General features: G+C 41.1%; 1 protein-coding gene across 4 annotated transcripts in view; it reads left to right on the top strand.

The window, feature by feature from the left end:
• The window catches only part of LOC137195356 (probable E3 ubiquitin-protein ligase HERC2), a 335,566-nt gene that overhangs the window by 311,004 nt on the left and 12,016 nt on the right, over positions 1 to 12,546 (top strand). For all 4 annotated transcript variants that reach the window (XM_067607635.1, XM_067607631.1, XM_067607643.1 and 1 more), the window contains exons 8-9: positions 3,111 to 3,148; positions 10,137 to 10,257. In XM_067607635.1, the coding sequence (XP_067463736.1) occupies positions 3,111 to 3,148; positions 10,137 to 10,257 (159 nt within the window). The remainder of the gene's footprint in view (positions 1 to 3,110; positions 3,149 to 10,136; positions 10,258 to 12,546) is intronic.

The following is a 12,546-nucleotide window of genomic DNA, read 5'->3' as shown; positions in this document are numbered from 1 at the left end:
CATGGAAGAATGAGGGTTGCAGGCGGGTGGGGGGAAAAAAGCAGCCTTGGTTTTGGTCTCTCTCCCTCATGTATTTTGCAGGACTTGCAAGTTGGAGGTGGAGGGTTTGGGGTCAAAACAAACAAACGTGCTTGAAGTTTTCATGCTTTTGCAGAAGATGTTGTCTTTGAAGTTATCACTATCGAGAGCAATGGAGAGATAGAGAGGCAAACGGGTATAGAGAGAGTGAAGATAGGGAGAGCAGCAAGGGAAGGAGAACGAGTTATAGAAGTGTGAAGCCCTTGAGTTGAAACTGTGCCTGTCTGGGCCTACAGAGAGCAGATGACAGTAGCTTTAGTTTCTTTTGCGGAGCTCACAGTACTTTTGCCTTACATAACCCCTCCCATTGTGCTTTTTCAATTATTTGGGGAAAAATCTTAAGTATGCACTTTAAAAGTTAATGCTTTTATGTATTTGGAAGTAAGGGGAAGAGAGGGGGCGCATCACAGACCACACATAAAGCAGATAGCTCTGACAAGTTTTCAGAATATCGACAATTATTATATTCTTTAAGGTATATGAGTGAGGTTTAGCAGGGTACAGCAGTGTTTTGGGATAGAGAGCAACATAGCAAGAGTAGATGCAGGCAGTGCAAACTCAGACATTCTTATATTTTACCCTTCCCCCCATCCCAGATTCCCTTTAAGGTGCCCCTTACCCCCCTACTCCCCTCCTCCTGCTTCTCTGTGAGGTTAAAGCGCACCTTCCCACTAAAGGGCTCTGGGGTCACGCATCTGCATGTGAAATGTGAACCCGCTGACATTCCAGGGCAGCCCTAAGCCGTGCAGTCCTTTTGTTCACTAGGGTGCCAGTGTCAGGCCTAACAAGCCTAGCTAAGGTCTCCGAGAGAGGAGAGAGAATGACAGGGAGAGAGCTCGGTGTGTTATTGATGCCCGCCGCAACCATCCGATGTCAGAAACGCCACAGTAGAGAAAAAGAAAAGTTAGGCTCTAACACTGAGTTATGTTGATCTGGGTATGTTCAAATGGTAGCATGCGGAGGGGTAAGGGGGTCTATATATTGAATAAGGTCAAGGCAACCATGAAAAAACAGCCAGGTTTCCTTGACAACAGTGCAGACTTTAGTGACTGCAAGACCGGCGTTGGCACCAGAACTGATTATATTCACAGCTTAGTATAAAACTACATTTACAATCTGAAATCATGTTTTCTTGCTGGTTAGACCGTCTCATTTTTAATCCACAAACCTGACCAAACGTGGTGTGTTTAACCTAACAGAAGGCTTTCAGGCACATCTCAGTGGACATGCAAGCTCTTTTCAATCAGGCAGCACACAGAGGTGCTATGGCAGTGCTGGGGTCCTTTCAGCCTGTGAATTAAGTTCTGAGGCACAAAGGGCAGCTATTCACCAGGCAGTGATGGACTTCACACTAGCCTTTATGTCCTCACTGGCAGGCAGAGAGAGAGAGAAAGAAAGAAAAAAAAAAAAAGTTGTGAGGAATAAATGAAATAGTAAACAGAGAGATTGTCCTGGGAGAAGCGGTACGGACTGACAAATATTTCAGAGTAAACAGTATTAATTAAGATGATCAATGTGAGAAATTTCTGACTGTACATGTTTTCATTGTCGAGTGGCTAATGATATTTTAAAACTGATATTCCACATTCAGCATTCAACAGCTGACTGAAAAAATAAGATTCAGACAAGATAATTTCCCCCCTTTAATACAGATGATATTGATGCATTTATTACCCGTAAAAGTACACATGTCAAGACAAGAGACACATAAATATAATCTTTAATCAATTAGAGAATAGACAAATCTTAATGCTTGGATAAATTATGTTAAGTATATACATTTCAAAAATAAATTCTCAGCAGAAACCTGTTGATATTGACACCTTGTCTTGAAGCTTTTACAGTCTCAAGCTGATGTCACACTTTAATAAAATGCATAATGATTTAACTCTTTGGATTTCAGATCTAATGCTGCTATGGTGTTTTTTTTTAATGTAGCATGAATTGTTTTACCAACTTAACCAAGACCACATGGATATTATTATAAACCATCATTAGTCATCACACAAATTTCGATAATCTTTATCATAAAATAAACACCTGTCAGGAGATGAAGAGATGTGTGACATTTGACCATGAGACTGAGTTTCACTGTCAAATGTCTTGAATATGATTTGATTAAAATCAGGTGTCTCTGGATTAAAATAGGACCTCACTATCTGACAGACGGAGGATCATTTGCGATCTCTAAAAAAGCAACATCCACCAGGGGATATACAGAACAACATGCCCTATACCTGCTTGCCCAACTACGTATGTGTGTTTGCACATTCATAACCGCCTATCTACCAGTCACACCATGTAAATGTACAACACTAATTAATGAGCCCAAAGATCTGCGCTTGCCAAAATATATCACCGAACTTCAAAGAGCTCATACATGCGCGGCACACATGGATATATCACACCACACAAACATGCACAGCCCTTTTCACCGAACACTTTTACTTACTCTAACATATTGTAAGTGGGGCCTTACACTCCCATCCCACATTCCTTTCCCTGGGGAGCCCGGTGCAGTGTGAGTGATTCAGTTAGTGTTACTACATTAGAGCTGTCCATCCATCCGGTCTGCTTTTCCAAACACATCCATCCCACTCCTAGTTAAAACACTGGGGGATCTCCTCCACCCCCCCAAAGTCTTTTATGATGTCCATAAAATGGAAGAGTGCAGCTTTACTTGAACTAATAATATCTGAGCTTACAGGGCCGTGATTGATGATCTTTAAAGCCAGCCCGATCGGTCTCATCTTTCTTCAGATTTTTATCACTGACTTGTTTGCAGTCATGTGCAATCACAAGCACCGGGAGAGGTAACAAGTGCTTGATGTATGATGCTTGAGCCACTTTTGTCAGCTGCGCATTTCCCTCCTCTCCCTCTGCTTTTGTTTTTTCTTTTTCTTTTCTATTTTAACCCCATTTGTTGCCTCTCTTGAATTGTTTGCAGACTGTTGGTTTACTGTGTTCTCTCTCTCTCTCTCTTGTTCTCTCTCTCTCTCTCTCTCCCTCTCTCTCTCTCTTTAATTTTTCAGATGGTGGGAATGTCTTCTCCTGGGGGATGGGGCAAGAGGTGAGCCAAACATTTTTCCACTTTTGGCCCTTCCAGGAGAGTCAGACTTAGAACAACACTGGACTGCAGGCTTTTTCATATCATACAAGTTCTCTCTTAGTCTCTCTCTCTCTCTCTCTCTCTCTCTCTCTCTCTCTCTCTCTCTCTCTTTCTCTGTCTCTCTCTCTCTCTCTCTCTCTCTCTCTGTCTCTCTCTCTCTCTCTCTCTCTCTCTCTCTCTCTCATACACACACACACACACATATATATATAAATACAGACACAGACTTCTTCCATTTTTGAGACATTTTGAGATGACCTTTTTTCCAGAGTGGAGATTAAAAGGTTTTGCGGGAGATCTGTGTCCGATCCCTCCCTTCGAGCACTTAATATCCTTCATGGTGTGCCAAGAACGCACATCTTTTTAAATTCTATAAATCACCTTTATGGGATCTGCTGTTTGTCCATTTCTACTCCTCTGCTTCACATGGACAGAGCAGGAAATCCTCTTTGTGGAATCTACTGTAGTTTATGTGTGTGCATGGCCCTTCGAATGTGTATGGCCAAAAGTATGAGCGTATGTGTGTGTGTGTGTGTGTGTGTCTGTTGGCCCTGTCCTGTCTCTCCTCCTCTGTTAGATAAAGAATCCCACCTGTCACTGAGGATTGTTCTGGCCTTTCATTTAAGGCGCTCTTTAAAGAGCCGCATCATTACACAGCCCTCAGACAGAGCCCAGAGAGTGTAAAACCTAGGCCCACCTCAATCCCTCTCTCTCTGATTCTTTTTCCTCCTGGCTTTGGTGTTTATCTGTGAGGTCGTTTGAAACCATGGCCAAAATGTGATCACTTTTACAACGTGACAGTGAGGATGACGCTTTGCCAGGACAGTGAAACAAACATGTAGGTGAAGGTTAGAGAGACAGGGGGAGCAATGAAAATGTTAGACATCAGTTGTTATGAGCTTTGACGTGGCCTTGGCTTCCACACTGCACTCCTACATTGCAGGGTAGCTTGTAGTCTAACTAGACTCATTGGATTTTCATAGGCGTCCTCACGTCTATATAACTCCAAGTTAGTCAGAGTGCAAGGACACTGTCTCTCTTTCTTTCTACCCTCATCATGTTCTTTCTTTGTCCTCTTTCTCCCATCCTTTTTTCTCCTTCCTCCCTCCTCCCTTTCTTCCTCTACCCTTGTTCCTTTACTCCCCCCTGCCCCTCTTTTCCCACCGTGTTTTTCTTGCTCTTCCTCCATCTCTCCTATCTTCCTGCCCTCTCTCTCTCCTCTGTCTTGGAGCCGTTGTGATGATTGATTGTTTCTCTGTGCAGTCTGACAGGATGTAGCACACTCTCGGCCCCAGGGGCCCCGAGCAGACTGCACCACCTGATTAAGACTCCCCCTGTAATCAGCCACACAGTGCCACACCGAAACCACTCCCGTCAACACGTTAAAAAACATAAGAAAGGTTCCACCACCTGAAAGATAACACTTTGTTTGTCGCTAGAATAGAAGTGAGATGCAGGCCATCTTGAACTTTTCTTTACTAAGCTGATACCCTCCTCTCTCTAGGGCTTAAAGTCTCTTATGTATCAGTAGCAGCAGAAAAAGTAGAAAAGCAAAAGGTCTTAAACCTAATAAAGTTCTCGGCCGCCTTACCAAGGTAAACCCAGTCAGCTCTAACCCTATTATGGCTGGTAATAGTATTACAGATAGAAATCTCATTGTTTTCCTCCTATTGAGACTAAAAGACGGCCGGCCGGCGCTGTATCACATGATTGAGGTGAGAAAGAATTTGAATGATGTCAGAGAGTGTGTGCCACAGCCAGAATCAATATGGTAACAGCATAACAGAGATAGAAAGTGGTATCAAGGCAAGCAGAAAAACAAATAGTGGTATACCAGATGCTTTACGGAGCAGACGGTCACTTATACGTATACTTACTTTCTTAGTAAGTCACATTAAAATGTAAAATGTTCATATCTAAAGAGTTATCACTATCATTATGGGTTATTGAATTAACCAGCAAGTCAATGTAACTGATGGCGTAAACCCAATGCAGACAAATATATCTGCAGTCTAGAGTCATGTCTGGGTTCCAAATGTCAGCTGTGTGACAACAGGATCAACTGTCTGCTGAAGTTGTATCAAGGAGTTCAGCCTGTCAGAGACCTGAATTGACATAACATTCAATAGACTCCTAATGTGAGCTCTAAATAGACTAAATAACGAGATAGACAGTAAGGAAAGAAAACTACTCTCTCTTACAAATCTGATGATGTTAGTACGTGGTAGTAGATGAGCTGCAAAAGTAGTACAGTATATCTGCATTATCAATGACTTGCAAAAACTACATAACAACAATCTTTCAGGAAAAAAAGGTTTGTTAGTGAGAGAAAATGTGAAGTGGAGAATGTAATGTGAGCAGGGAAAATGAAGATCTGCTGTTATTTTCCTGATTTTCTTTCAGTGATGAGTTAGTGACCCAGATGCAAATGCTTGAGACCACACAGACATCAGTACACACATTATAATAAAACATGCAGTCAAGCATGCATGCGTCACATGTAACATTTTGACGCAGAATATCAAGAATAGATTTCATGAAGCTAAGACAGAAACACTCTCTTACTTTTGCCCAGTGTTTTCACGCTGTTGAAATGTAGTTAAGAGTGGCTAAGTACTAGGAAGTGAAAAGGTGCACCATGTATTAATGCAGTGGTTCTTAAACTGGGATCTGGTTACCCCAAGGTGTCCTTGAGGGGGCTCCAGGGGGTCCCCAGAAAAATGGGGAATATTTTAATTTCACTATTATTTCATTGACTAGAAGTTAGCTCAATGAGAGAATGTAAAGGAATGACTATTCTGTTCACAGGTTTCTCACTCTTCACTGTTGATCTGCCAATCTGCAGTATAGACAGTTATGGAATAACTAAATCTAATCAGATGGGGATCCCTGAGACTACATCTTATCAAATACGGATCCGCGGCCTGATGTTTGTCAATTTGGGGGTCCTTGACACCAAAGACGTTGAGAACCACTGTGTTAATGTATGTCTGAGGTATGGCTTCAGATCAGTGTGGCTATTCAGCCTGTCGATTGCAATCCTGTCTGTACTATAATGATGAGGGTTCATCAGGCTTGTTAAATAATAAAGGAGCAGGCCTGGGGCCAGATGCACAAAAACCATGCATACACCATTTCCTGCACATAAAGTGGTATTTATAAACACAGAATGCGTGGTGAGAATTTGCGCAGCTCACAAATTCTTTAGACAAGGCATACACAAGTTTTTCTAAAGCGACCTGAAGGTGAAGTGATGAGGTGGAGATGAAATATAAGGTGAGAGACTGAATCTTTTAGTAAAACATTGTTTGTTTAGGTTGATAACCAGCTACACTGATTGTGTGATTTTTTTTATTTTTTTTATTTGCGTTCATAAAGAGATTTGTAAAATGCAAATCAAAGGCACATTTATAAACATAACATTGATCTATTAATTTTGTGTGATTAATTTTATCATTCTTTTTTTTATCATTCTTCAATTTGCATAGGAGTGAAGATTTTATTTTGCAGTTAATATTCTTTTTATTCTATCCTTGGTTGTGTCACACCTTGTAAAGTCGGTTTAGATACAAGAGCTTCAAATTAATCTTGATCACATTTCTGAGACATCACTGCCAACGATGGCTTACAGGTCCATGTGATGAATTAATGATATGGACGGTATAAAGAGCTGCACAGCCGTGTGTAATGGTCATGCGTAATGACTGCTCTTCTGCTGTTGGAGAACGTCACTGGTGCAACACAATCAGTGAAACGGCACTTCTTCTCTCTGGTTTGTTTCATTGTCAGCTGTTTAGACTGGTGGAGGCAAACTGACACGAAAACAGCTGGTTCAGGGTGTCTTCATCCATTTATGGCTAATTGTGAGAGTGGAAATAAAGCTTGTGCACTCAGTTCATCAATGACTCATATTTAAAAACAGAACCATGTGTACTCACGGCTTTATAAATCTGACGAAAAGAATGCATATGCATATTTCTGGCTTTGTGCGTACTCACAGTTTTAGTCATGAATCTACAATGAGTTTTATGCATCTGGCCCCTGGAGGTGGTGGAAACCCTGGGCCTGGTTCCAACACTGTTCAGGCCTCATCGAACCCTGGGCCTGTTCCAAATTGATGCTAATATGGACTAGCCTGCTGCAGTGGAAAAAAATGTGTATTATTGATATCATGGCTCTACAGGTCTTCATCTGTATGTTATGCCTGCGCATAAGAAAACAAAGAAGATAGACCAAATTAAAAAAAAAAAAAAAAGTGCCACTGTTTGTGTATGTGTGAATGCACAATGCATGAGTGCATTTGTATATTAGTGTGTCTTGCACGCTCATGCTCTCAAATGTATGTGTACATAGTCTAAGCATCTTTGCCTATGGGTGTGTTCAGCATTTCACCATGCTCACATTTATATCTGTCTATGTTTTCCCTTTCCCTTCCTGCTGATGCCATCAGTACACACGTTGTGACTGATGACAGTCGTTGCCACAGTCTGATGCTCTGCTGCTTAATGTCTTTTTTGTTTATTAATTAACTGCAGGACATATATGCTGAGAGACACCTATTGATTCTACTGCTGCATTAATTGATTTTGTGCTTCACTAATCATATTGTTGCTGCAAGATCATTACTAGGCCTCTGTGTTTTCTTTGTGGTGGAGGATTGTGTGTTGATAAACTGCAGTTCTTAGTTGTGTGGTTGAAGTGTCGAGTGCAGTTGTCATTTTGATATCTTTCTATATTTTCTGTGTGATATAGTTTATTGAGAATAACAGGGTGGGAAACAGGGAACGAAGTCATTGATTTGCAAGTCACAAGAAAGTCCTGATGTTCAAATCCTGAAGTGCTCATCATGCTTTCTTTATCAAAATGAATGCCATTTCAAAATGTAAACACCAGCAACATCATTAGGGGTATCAGCTGAAATGTCACAAGAAATAAAATGTTTTTTCATACATATAGAATCAAAAATACAAATTCTCATTCCTTATCGACCCATCCCATTTTTTCTACAGACACCTTAGACCATTGGCACTTATTAATTCAAATACGCATCAAAACAAGTCCTGCTGACCCTCAATCAGGCCCATATTTGAACAGTGGCCTGAAAGTTCACCCTGTCTCTGAAAATGTTGTCAGTGCCACCCAAGATGTTTCTGTTTTGTTCTTGATGAGGGCTTCAAGTTGTGGTGTTGCGTTTAACTGACACATATCCTAAAATTGATGTCAGTTTAGTCAGCGGTTTGACTCCATAAATTCAAAATCACAGAACCGAATCAGATTTTGTGTGTATTTTGTAAAAAATAAATAAATAAAGTAACCATTAAATTTCAAGTAACTGCTAACAACTAAGTCTTGTGAATCCAGCTGGTCTCTCAAGTCAAGAGGTTTGAGTTCAAGTAATGAGTAGTCAAATGTCAAGTTGCAATTGTCCTCTGATTTATTTGAGTTTCAAGTTGCAAAAGATGTGAATAGAGTTTGAACAATGTGACATGTTTGAATACACAAACTTGTTATCAGATGGACACAAAAAGTAAAGGTGGCATAACCCTGACAGCCAAGAAAAGGTAAGAGTGTCTTCTAACATAAAACACTATTATACTATCATTGAAACAAACAGACTCAAGTGTTTGTGTGTATCTGACTGCCAGAGGTTCCCTAGTGAGTCTGACCGGGGGTTATAGTGTAACCAAAGCGTCTGTCTCCTGCTCACCACCCAGATCAGCCGGTTCAGCTTGACTGGGCCCAGTTGTCTTGGTTTCATACTGACAACTGTCTGGGAAAGGTCTGTCTGGGGTTCAAGTACATTAAAGTCATCCGCTCCCCTCCCACTGAGCCCCAACACAGATGGCTCCAGATGCAGCTGGCACAGCATGGAGCAGCACCTGACAGTGCTCATTCACTCAGACACACACAAAAATACACATATACAAGTATAAACGCAGATACACAAACACATGCACAAACTCAGGTATGGACACATCTGCTCACTTACTGCACCTAAATGCACGTAAACACTGATGAAGGCATGTGCACTCACACCTATAAATACATGGACACACACTCTCACAGCAGGAACATATGCTGCCACGCATCTACAAATCCTCACAGTAGCACACATTGGAATACGCAATTAAAGACCCAGATTACTGCATGGCGCGCACACACACACATTCAGATATAAACCCACACATATTGTGCTCACTTTCAAACATATGCCAGGGCATGCCAACGTGCACATGAGCACAGTGCAGAAAGCCCTTTATCTCTGCAGGAGCGAGCGGGAAAGAGAGGAGCAGGACAGCAGAGAGAAGTCAAACTGAACACTCTCACCATTTGTAACGCAGAGAAAGAGATGTAAATCGAGGACAATGCTTTCTGTTGTACTTGGCGAGATGTTATGGCTATTAAGCCTTTGTGTTCGAAAAGACTTTTACACAGACCCAGCCACCGATGAAGGATTGCATTGCCAGGCAGTTGTACATAATGGTAAATGAAACATGAAACACAGTAGACTTTTGTCTAGTGAAAGAAATATGCAGTCTACCTTTTTTTAACAGTATTTCCTCCTCTGTGACAGCCATTTGAGCCAAGATGAATTGCCATTTCCCTGTGTCATATATAACCATACACAGCTGATATTATAACAGAGCTTTGCAAAGATGCACTTAAATTATGATACTCGGGAGGTGATCTACAAGTCCTGTTTGACAAATATAACAACTATGTTTACACTCAGGAATGGCAGGGTGGCATGAATTAGAATGAGATGAAAGATAGACAAGATTTGAGTCACTTACTGGTGCCTCACAGGAGGGAGAATGATTCTTCCCCCCCAAATTGAAACACCCTGTAGGCATGTGTCTTTATTTAAAAATCTATTAGCAATGGAATCATTGGGACTGAACTTTGATTTAATCCTGTGACTGACACAGTGTCATTATTTCGCTTGCAGGGACAGCTTGGACTTGGAGAGAATTGGATTCACGTCTCCGCTCCTTGTCTTCTCAGCCATTCTCAACTAGCAGAGGTCACGCAGATACAAGCAGGGGACAGCTACAGTGCAGCTGTCACAGGTGAGCCAAGCGTTTGATCTGCTGTGGTAGCCCATGAAGAGGCTTCATCTTTTTCCCCCAGCTGTATTATTTTGGCATAAAAGTACAACTAGATAGCACAGTTGTGACTCAAACCTCCAAAGTGTCAGTGCAGACATCTCGCATTGTGATGTATTAAAACTAAAATTCCTTAAAAGTTGTATTCACTCTACATAATATATAAAACAACTTATTAACTTGAAAACCTTATTTTCCCAGCAGTATCCCTCACTGTGGCTTTGAGCTGTGCTAATTTTTCATCTACATCATTCCATTGAGTTTTAATTAACACAACAAGGATTCAGTGTCCTCAAATGATATCACTTGGAGCACAAATTTAACCTCATTATTTCTCAATATTTCTTAAACCAAACGAAATTGTGCAATACTGTAGCCAGTTTCAGTGTTACGTGTTAATGATTTACATAATGGATTGACTTGTTGTTCAACCAGCTATCCCCTAAACTACCCTGCTAAGATCTGTGACTATCCCTGTAGCTACTTTGTTAATATTTGGACTGAGAGGTAAGTGGCACACCATTTCTTCACATCAGTTATTCCAGTTAGTCCTCTTTCTGACTACATTTAAAAAACAGGTAGTCTCAGGTAGTCCCTTTTAGTTTTCTCCCTCTTTATTCAGTAACTTGTATGATTTTCAGCAATCTGATTCATCTCCCTCTGCTCCATAGAGAGTCATTGAACTGCTACAAATCTAGTTCTAATACATTTACACCATTACAAAGTGTCAGGAAACTACTTCTCCTTCAATTGCTGCTTGCCTTCTGCCAGACAGATGGAATTAAAGTGGTTACACTACAAATGTAACATCAGCCACTTAAAGAGACAAGGCTAGTTTCAAGACCAGGGTACATTTACAGCCTACTGCTGTACTGTAATTTTCTGTTAAAAGAATTGCCTATTGTTGAACAGAGATGTCTGCTGGCACTGTGTGCGTGGTCTCGCTGGAAATGCCACTGGTTCATTAAATGAACTGCAGCCGAAATATTAAGTTTGGTCCCATCTGATTTCTTGGTGCATTGAAGACTATTTGGAGAGTGGGGCCCTACCTGCCGGTGGTACAGTTATGTCTTTAGGTGATCTATAAAATGTTATTATTTAAAACAAGCTTTTTTATGGATTGCTTACAAGGCATCCTTAGCACATGATTGATCTGACCTTTCACAGACCGTCGTTCTTTGGGAAAACATCAGCCTTAACCTTTTTTAGCTGGATTACCCTGCCAGCATCTCTGTACGTGTGTGTCTTTGTGTGTGTGTGTTTTTTTTTGTGTGCCTGCCTCTGTCAGGCTGTGTGTGTATGTACATGCATGCGTTAGTAGTGTAAGTGTGTATGTGTGTGGTGAAGTGGCATCTAGCAATGCCTGCCTCATATGCTTTTGTAAGGTTTGCTTTGCTGAGATGAAAATAATACATTACTGATTGATTGATCAATCATGTCTGAAAGGGTATCCGTGTGTGTGTGTGTGCGCGTGTGTGTGTGTGCCAGGGCTACGTACAGCTTGATGCAGAATAGAGATTGATGGAGGCTTGCCGTGAGGAGGATACTCAGTTATCTCCTTGTAATTAAAATCCACCTCATAAAGATTATTGACTCCCCCACCACACAAACCAGCATGCTCCCTCGCTTGGCAGGGTTTGCAAAGCGCTTCTTAAAAAATGAAAAATAGCATATTAAGCAGCACATATTTCCCATTTATGCGGAACATTTAGATGTGGTTAAGTTATCGTAATGTGCAATAAAACCTGGATGTGAAATTTGTAATCCACTTTGGAAAATTGCTTACTATATTGCTTTAACATCCCCTGAAAGAGCTTTTGAGATGTGTGTGCCAGGTTTATTGTACGCCATAATTTAAAAGTCCTCAATGTAGGCAGTAAATATAAATTTATTAGTGGCAGGTTTAAATAGGCACACTGAGGTAGCATGAGTGAGTGGATGCTTGAGAGTTTGCTGTATGTGAGTACATACAATGTGTATGTGGGTTTACCGTACAGTGCTGTACATCAACTCCCTCTTCTAAATGAAACCAATCTGACAGTTTATAATTCTCTGTTCCATTTAACTGTCTCTAATTGGGGTCAGTGTTTCTATTTGAATGTGGAGGAAATCAGAGTTGTAAGGTTCAGGAGCAAGCTAATCTGTGGTAGACTGGGGTCTGGTTTCTTCCTGGCCCTGGAGCCACTAAATTGAAAGAACCACTTCTGGCACTTAGCTGTGTTATTCCAGTGTGACCACAAAATGTGCACGTTG

This window comes from Thunnus thynnus, chromosome 2, assembly GCF_963924715.1.
Source record: "Thunnus thynnus chromosome 2, fThuThy2.1, whole genome shotgun sequence".
Taxonomy (NCBI): Eukaryota; Metazoa; Chordata; class Actinopteri; order Scombriformes; family Scombridae; genus Thunnus; species Thunnus thynnus.
This window is presented reverse-complemented; position numbering and strand designations above follow the sequence as displayed.